Source organism: Eublepharis macularius, chromosome 17, assembly GCF_028583425.1.
Source record: "Eublepharis macularius isolate TG4126 chromosome 17, MPM_Emac_v1.0, whole genome shotgun sequence".
Lineage (NCBI taxonomy): Eukaryota > Metazoa > Chordata > Lepidosauria > Squamata > Eublepharidae > Eublepharis > Eublepharis macularius.
The window spans coordinates 27,331,665-27,340,526 of record NC_072806.1 but is presented as its reverse complement, the minus strand read 5'-3'; the positions used below and the strand labels follow the sequence as shown (position 1 = coordinate 27,340,526).

General features: G+C 50.2%; 1 protein-coding gene across 1 annotated transcript; it reads left to right on the top strand.

Moving 5' to 3' along the window:
* Positions 1–284: 284 nt before the first annotated feature.
* On the top strand, positions 285–4,523 carry TLCD2 (TLC domain containing 2). Its single transcript, XM_055001696.1, has 4 exons — positions 285–454; positions 542–624; positions 2,209–2,291; positions 2,935–4,523. The coding sequence occupies exons 1-4, from the start codon at positions 285–287 to the stop codon at positions 3,301–3,303; spliced, it is 705 nt and encodes a 234-aa protein (XP_054857671.1). The 3' UTR covers positions 3,304–4,523.
* The last annotated feature ends 4,339 nt before the right edge of the window (positions 4,524–8,862 follow it).

Sequence of the window (8,862 nt, the reverse complement as noted above, 5' to 3'; positions counted from 1 at the left end):
GCCCTGCTGGCGACACAACGACGCGCCGGGCACGTCAGAGGGGGCTCTGTGAGGCCGCGCGGCGCTGGCGGGCCGGCGGGGCTTCTGCGGGGCTCCCCAGCGGCGCCGCTGGCAGGGCGCACCGCGCTAGGGCGGGCCGGAGGGGTCGAGCCGGGCCGGGCGTGCGGCGTCGCCATGGCCACGACAAGGCGAGGCGGCCGGAGCCAACGGCGGGCGCGCGCGGCTGGGCCCTGGGCCGCCCGGCTGGGCAGGGGCGCGGCGGGCGCGCCGTCGGGCGGCCCTCGATGGAGCTGCTGGTGCTGGGCGGGTCTCTGGCCGCCTTCCGGCTGCTCAACGCCGCGCTGGAGCGCCTCGTGCCGCCGCCGCCGCCCGCGCAGCGCAACCGCTGGAAGTGGCGCAACATCTGCACCTCCTTCGTCCACAGCCTGCTCAGCGGCGGCGGGGCGCTGCTCGGGTGAGCCGGGCTGCAGGCGGGGCCGGCCGGGGCTCGGCTCGGCTGCGGGCGGCCCCGCTCACCCCTCTTTCTCTCTCCTCGGGGCAGGTTCTACCTCCACCCGCAGATGGCCGAAGACCTCATCGACACGCACTTGCCCGGGGCGCACCGCCTGCTGGGCGTCTCCGTGGGTGAGTCCTTCCCCGCCAGCTGGAGGGAGGAGTGCAGAGCTTGGCTTGGCTGCCAGGGGGACAGGGCGTGGAGCGCCTGAAACCGCTTTGTGCCCCGCCCCCCCCCCGTTAGCCTGTGACTGGGTCAAGGGCTGGCTGCCCCTGGGATGGGGAAGACCCGCAGAGAGATCCTTCCTGTGGGAACCCTTCTGCTGGCTCCAGGAGTGGGCATCTAGAGATGCCGCTACCCCGTCATCTCTCCAGGCTCAGAGGGGCGCAGGGGGATGTGTTCAGTCCAAGGGCTCAACAGTACCCCTTTCTTCCCTTGCAGTGCCCAAATCAGCCTGAGCGACCCAAACTGAGTGCCCCCCCTTTGTGAACCACCTCAGCAGCTGTGCATCCCAGACATCGATGGGGATGGGGAGGCAGCTGTGGTGCCAGGCAATGCCGAGGCTGCACTTTTCCTCATTCTGTAAGCTTGCACGTGGTGGTGGGAGCAAACAATGAAGTCTGTTCTTGCCCAGCACAGCACATTCCACTCTGGAGCTCGGCTGCATCCCCCATCTGCTACTCCTGGCCACTTTTCCTGGCTTGACATCCAAGCCCCAGATGCTCCCAGGTGGACTTCTCCCCTTTAAACAAGTTCCACCAGCTGCTAGGGATCCAGACAGCTCTGGATCTTTGCACACCAGAGCCAACTAAAGTCACAGCAATGGCTTTCATCCTTAGGAAACTCAGGTTGAGGACGAACAGCAATCAAAAGACCTGTAGTGCCTTAAACACTTTTACTGTGGCCCAGGCTAACACGTGAGAAGAGCTGATGCCGCCAGGTTTTGTAAGAGTTGCAGCCCCAGCTCTTCCCAACAGTGGGTGTCAGATGCACACAGTGAAGCAGCCTGTGTCCCGCACAAGTTTCTGTCACAATAAATGCAAGCTTGTGTAAGGTGTCCCACACAGTCAGCTATTCTCAGGGCAACCAGCTAGCTAACATAGTAGCTGCTGTTTGGGACAAGGACCTTGGTCAGCGATTCATTTTCCTGAACAGTCATTTTGAGATTGATTAGCCTGGTAATAAATAACAACAACTGCGCTTATATACTGCTCTTCTAGACAGATTAGCGCCTCACCCAGAGCGGTGAACAAGTTAGTGTTGTTATTATCCTCACAATACAACTGGGGAGCTGTTGTATTGCAGGGGGGGGGGAACCATTTGAGGGGTGAGGACAGCAGCAGGAGTATAGCGCCTTTTATGGTGGGATCTACTTTCTCCTGAGTCACTGAGATGGTCCCAGGGATGAGGGGAGGGGAAGTGGTCCATTTGAGCTGTGAACAGGAAAATAGGGAGTTGGCATCTGGTTGCCAGGGGCCTAAAAGGGTAAGTCTCTGACCCACAATTTGATCATTTAACTCTCCTCCACACTTGATTCTAAATAGGTGGAGGGACAATGTTCTGAAACCTAGAAACTGGAAGAATTTTTCCAATCCTGCAAGCTTGAGTTCGCAGAATCTGTACCATAACGAAGCTGCCAAAGAAGGTGTCATTTTCTTTTGTTAAGGGGTTACGCAGGAAGGATGTTTGCTAAGCAGACCCGTTTTCTTCTCCAGGATATTTCCTCCAGGACTTCATTGATATGATGTGCAACCAAAAGTTGTGCGAGTGCTGGGAACTACTGTGCCATCACTCTGTGGTGAGGTTTCTTGCTGTGGGGGGGTGGGGGGAATGCTTCTCAGGTGGGAGATGAGGGAGAAAACAAAGTCTTACCTGGCCATTCTGCATTAAGATGCACCCTTCTGTGTGCATGTGTGTGTTGGGTGTGTTTGCTGCCTGAAGGTATGCTGATTTTCCCCTGTGCTCAGAGACTGACAAATTGCAATGTGTTCAGAATGCCAGTTCTCAGAATCCAGCTGAAAGACTGTTTGAAGCAGCTGCCATCATTCTCACAGTGTGTTGCTGCCAGCGTCTTCCTTTATTAATGAGCTCCTTTGAACAAAGATCATGAGCATAAAAACCAATCATATAAAACACGTAATGGGATAAAATATTACAATACAGTTTTCCCATATAACATCATTAAGTTAAAACCCATGTTGATAGCACTTTAAGTACAGACTATCTGTCTGTGCATCAGACTGACTGTCTTGATGCATCTGACGAAGAGAGCTGTGGTTCTTGAAAGCTTATGCTACCGTAAAGTTGGTTAGTCTTAAAGGTGCTACTGGACTCTCTTCTATTTTGCTACTACAGACTTAACACGGCTAACTCCTCTGGATCTATGTCTGTCTTCAGTGACTGTAGCCGGGGGCTGACTGATTTCTTGCCCTCTCTTTCAGGTGATCGTCTGTTTCAGCATTGCCTTCCTGATCCACCGCTTTGTCGGCTTTGCTACGGTGGCTCTGCTGGTGGAAATCAACTCGGTCTTCCTGCACCTGCGAACAATCCTGCGTATGGCGGGCTTGTCGCACACGTCTTACTACCGTGTCACCAGTCTGGTTAACTTGGGCACCTATATGGTGTTTCGCATCAGCACCCTCGCCTGGATGACCCGCTGGTTGGTTCTCAACCGGGAGAGCATCCCTGCAGCCACCTATGTGGTGAGCGCAGTGGGCCTGGCCATCATAACTCCTATGAACATTGTACTGTTCTATCGCCTGCTGCGCAATGACTACCTGAGGTCCAGTCAGCATGACAAGAGGCAGTAATGCTACTTGGTTCCCTCTAAGAACTGGCTGAAGGCCAGGGAGAGAAAAAAAGAGAGGAGGGCTGCAGGAATGAGAAGGGTCTTCCAGGTTGCAACTGCCTTTAGCCTCTCCGGCTGGATTATGAACAAGCAGGAGCTGCCTCAAGTCAGGGAAAAGGCACACAGATGCTTCCAGAGATCCTTTGAGGATGTGCCTGTGCATACTGGTTGCAGGTCTGTGCAGCTCTAAAGGAAGGGACCTGAGCATGGTGGGCACGCTGAGGGGGAAAGGGTGTGATGTGGTGTCCCCCACAATGAGGGTGCTTATTGAAATGACTTTGCCCTGTGCAACTGTGTTTTGACCTTTGCTTCCAGCACTGCCCCCCTCCCTGCCACTGCTCCAGGCAGTGTGGACTTCCCCGAGCAAGGTGAGTGCTTCTTTAGCAGGAGTTCTACCAGGCCAGTTCCAACACCAGACTGTGCGCTTGTGCTGGTACCTTGGATTCTGGAAAGACCACAGAAGCCCTGAACAGGTGGAAGGTAGCCAGGACTTCACTTTCCTTCCTTATCCTTCTTGCCTGTTCTTCAACAATCTCTCCTGACTTATGTATTATAGTCCCTTCTGTAGAGTCTGAATATGGGACTGTCCCTGTCTGTATCGGAGGGGGCAGCTTTTATGCGCTCTGCCCTTTTCTTGCTGTACCGTGCCATGCCATTCCACTCAGCCTCTTGGTAACTGACGTTCTCTGGGATGCAGTTCTCCCAGAATCGGCACAAAAGTCTTTTGGCTAGAATGGGGGTGGGGGAGCTTCTTTGAAGGGCTTGCTCAGGTGCAGTAAGCTCTTAGAAGCCCCCTCTCATCCCATGAAGAATGTAAGGGGACCAGCTCACACTTGGACCCTTGGAGGTTCCCCTCGTATGTACACAGACAGAACTCAAATACTACCACCCTAGTTATGAAGGGGCCCTTGAAGACAGAAGCCACTGCTAAGTTGCTGCAGGTGAACATCTTTGGAGGGAGTGGAGCCCAAGCTTTCCAAATGAATTCTATGCCAGGTGGCAATCCCTAGCTGACCCAGTGGTCTCTTCCCTATCACGGATACTGAGGACTAGTACCCTCAACCTGGGAGAAGCCACATGGCTCTTTGGTGATGTTCAGGCTGCTGCTGCAGTGCTATGCGCATTTGATGGAACATGCACTTACATGATGCATTGGTTTTGTAACAAGCTGGATGTGTTTGCACTAAGTATTAACAACAATAAATAAAAATTCATGTTGATGATTAACCCTACCTGGATGTGCCACAGCAAGAAAAAAAAATCCAGTTCTTCAGGAAGACGCATCTTTAAAAAGGGCTCCAGAGGAGATCCAGGAAATTACAGGCCAGTCAGTCTAATGTCAATACCGAGTAAGTTGGTGGAAACCATTAAAGAATTAGTAGGTACATTGATGAACAAAAGCTACTGAGGAAGACTCGGCATGGGTTCTGTAAGGGAAGAACTTGTCTCACTAACCTGTTAAGAGGTCTTTCAGGGAGTGAACAAACGTGGACAAGGGGGAACCAATAGATGTCGTCTACCTGGACTTCCAGAAAGCTTTTGATAAAGTTCCTCATCAAAGGCTGCTAAGTAAGCTCAATAGTCATGGGGTAAAAGGACAAGTCCTCTCGTGGATCAAAAATTGGCTAATGAATAGGAAACAGTATAAATGGGTAATATTCACAGTGGAGGGTGGTAAGCAGTGGGGTACCACAGGGAGGATTTTTTGGGGTACCAGGGAGGATTGTGAGGCACTCCAAAGGGATCTGTCGAGGCTGGGCAAGTGGGCGTCAACGTGGCAAATGAGGTTCAGCATGGCCAAGTGCAAAGTAATGCACATTGGGGCCAAAAATCCTAAATATAAATACACAATGATGGGGTCCAAACTGGCAGGGACTGACCAAGAGAGAGATCTTGGGGTTGTGGTGGGTAACTCACTGAAAATGTTGATACAGTGTGCAACGGCAATAAAAAAGGCCAACGCTCTGCTGGGGATTATTGGGAAGGGAATTGAAAACAAATCAGTATCATAATGCCCCTGTATAAATCAATGGTACGGTCTCATTTGGAATACTGTGTACAATTCTGGTCACCACACCTCAAAAAAGATATAGCACTGGAAAAAGTGCAGAAAAGGGCAACTAGAATGTTTAAAGGGATGGAACACTTACCCTATGAAGAAAGGTTAAAGCACTTGGGGCTCTTTAGCTTGGAGAAACGATGACTTGGGGGTGACATGACAGAGGTTTACAAGATTATGCATGAGATAGAGAAGGTAGAGAAGTATTTTTCTCCCTTTCTCACAATACAAGAACTCGTGGGCCCTCAATGAAATTGCTGAGCAGTCGGGTTAGAACGAATAAAAGCAAATGCTTCTTCACCCCCAAAGGGTGATTAACACATGGAATTCACTGCCTCAGGAGGTGGTGGCAGCTTCAAGCATAGACAGCTTCAAGAGGGGATTGGATAAACATACGGAGCAGAGGTCCATCAGTGGCTATTAGCCAGAAGGTATAGATGGAACTCTGTCTAGAGCAGTGATGCTCTGTATTCTTGGTGTTTGGGGGGGGGGCAATCAGTGGGAGAGCTTCTAGTGTCCCTTCCCCACTGGCAGACCTCCTGAGGACACCTGGTTTTTGGCCGCTGTGTGACACAGAGTGTTGGACTGGATGGGCCACTGGCCTGATCCAACATGGCTTCTCTTATGTTCTTAAGGATTCTCGGTGACCTGGGTGTATGTATACACCTATAAAGAAGTATTGCTGATTACTCAATGAGCCAGTATGTGTTTGTGTTACATGCCATCAAGTTACTTCTGACATGGTGACCCTATGAATGAAAGACTTCCAGAAAGTCCTATCATTAACAGCCATGCTCAGATCTTGTAAACTGGTGGACATAGAGGCCTTTATTGAGTCCTGCTATCTCATTATGGGTCTTCCTCTTTTCCTAGCATTACTTCCTTTCTCAGTGAGTCTTGTCTTCTCATGATGAGACCAAAGTCCTATAGCTGCAGTTTTGTCATTTTAGCTTCTAGGGAAAATTTTTGAATAGCCACATGTAATTCTAGGACAGGTCCCATATGTGTGAAGATGGTATAAAACCTTAGTATTCTGCTCCTTGCAACTTGTAAACTGGTGGACATAGCTTCCTTTATTGAGTCCAGCCATCTTCCTCTTTCCCTAGCATTATTTTCTTTTCTAAGTGAATCTTGTCATGATGTGACTTAGCCTGAGATTTGTCATTTTAGCTTCTAGGGAAAATTAACATATAATTCTAGGACAGATCCCAAATGTGTGAAGATGGTACAAAACCTCAATACTCCGTTCCCCGCAACTTTCTCTGTATATCAGTTGACACTGGCATAATGATCCTCCAGACTCCTTTTGGACTGGAAGGCACTGCCTGTGGGTATAAGGGGTCAAAAGCAGGAGAAAACCACTTAAAACCAAATACATGCTTATTTTTTATTTTAAATTTATATTTTACTTTTCTTCCCAATGGTGAACCAAGGCACATCGTTCTGCTCTCCTCCACCGTATCCTCATAACCATCATTCTGACAGTGTGATAAGCCCACGGCCACCTGACAAGCTTTCATGGCAATGCGGGGATTGTCCCAGGTTCTAGTGCAACACTAATCACTATGCCGCACCAGCTCTTTAGCCAGTGTAGGCATTACAGTCAAACCACAGAAGAGAAATGTATAAACAAGTGAGTTATGTGAGAAAAGCATAACTGGGACCAGTGGGCAAAACAGCCTTGTGAGAACAAAGGGCATTGTAGGTTCATTTCTTAATTCAAGACTTCTCTACTTAAAAAAAAAAGCCGGAATCAATAAAAACAAAGTCAACAATGGTTTAAGTGTATTCTAAGGAAGCCAGTGCAGAAGTGGTTAATACTGGCAGACAGTGTCTCATTATGCTATGAAGATTGCCATCATCTTTCAAAAATCTTTTTTTCCTGGGTGGTGGATTTGTGGCGCTCTCTTCTGAACTTCTAGAGGGGGCATTGCAAAGCTGTAAGTTTGTCCATCTCCCACAACATGGACAGGATGCATGCTTTACTTCTAAGCAGCTGCTCATTTTATCTGGCAGCAATGGGGGACAGTTCTGCCTGACTGATGAGTGCAGGGCAATGAAGAGGTCGAATGGACTGTACCACTGAAGACTGCACATGGAGACTCAGCATTTTGAAGGCTCCAGTGTTAAAAACCCCTTGCAAAGAAACAACTTCTGAATCACATATTGCAAAAGAATTTTTTTTTGCTGCCAGCCTCAACAGATTAGGATCTAGCCCCTGAGATCTTCAGAGCTGTATTTTGTCTACAGTAGGTTTGCCAACTCCAGGTTGTGAAATCCTGGCAAATTGGAGGTGGAACCCACAGAGAGCAGGGTTGGGGGAGGGGGGAAGGGATCTCTGCAGAGTATAATGCCATATAGTCCACCCTCCAAAGCAGCCATTTTCTTCAGGGGAAATGCTCTCTGCTGCCTGGAGATCAATTGGTAGAAAAGAGCAAGAGGACAGTAGCACCTATAAGACTAACAAAATTTGTAGTAGAGTATGGGCTTTTGTGAGCCACAGTGCACTTCTTCAGATACCCCTTCCTTTGGAGATCAATTCCAATTCTGAGAGATCTCCAGGGCCCCAACCTGGAGGTTGGCAACTCTAAGCAAAAGCCTGCCTAAAGCAGTTGTTTTCCTGACCAGCATCAGTATTACCTGATACTGACCAGCATCAGTATTACCAGAGTCTCAGGTCACGACCGTTGCCAGGTCTGCCTTTTTTCATATTCAACAGGCCAGGCAACTGGCACCTTATCTTTCACCCTGGGACCTGGCCACAGTAATCCATGCAACGGTCACCTCCAGGCTAGACTACTGCAACTCACTCTACGCTGGGCTGCCCTTGGGCCTGATCAGGAAGTTACAGCTGGTCCAGAATGCAGCGGCACACGTCCTTACCGGAACACCAATCCGAGCACACATTTGTCCTGTGCTGTGACAGCTGCACTGGCTCCCAGTGGAGTTCCGGATCCTGTTCAAAGTGTTAACCTTGGTGTTTAAAGCCCTTCACGGACTGGGACCGGCTGCATACCTACGGGACCGCCTCTTCCATCACGTCCCCTGCAGGGTGTTGCACTCTGCAGACGAGCAACTCCTGGTGGTCCCCGGCCCGAAGGACATCCGTCTGGCCTCAGCCAGGGCCAGGACTTTTTCTGCCCTGACCCTGGCCTGGTGGAACACTCTCCCACTGGAGATCCGGGCCCTGTTACAGTTTCGCAAGGCCTGTAAAATGGAGATGTTCTGCTGGGCCTTTGGCTGAGTGCCAGCAGGTGGTGTCCTTCTTCCATCTAAGACCACCACTTTTTCTGGGGCTGACCTCGGCCATCTGCTATGCCCATATACAGACTCCCAATATGGGGGTGCCCTGAGTCCATCTGTGGGGAGTGCGGTGTATAAAGCAAATCAAATAAATCAATCAATCTAGATTCAATTTCAGCTCATTCTCCATCCTATTCAGGTCATACAGCTGCTTCTAGC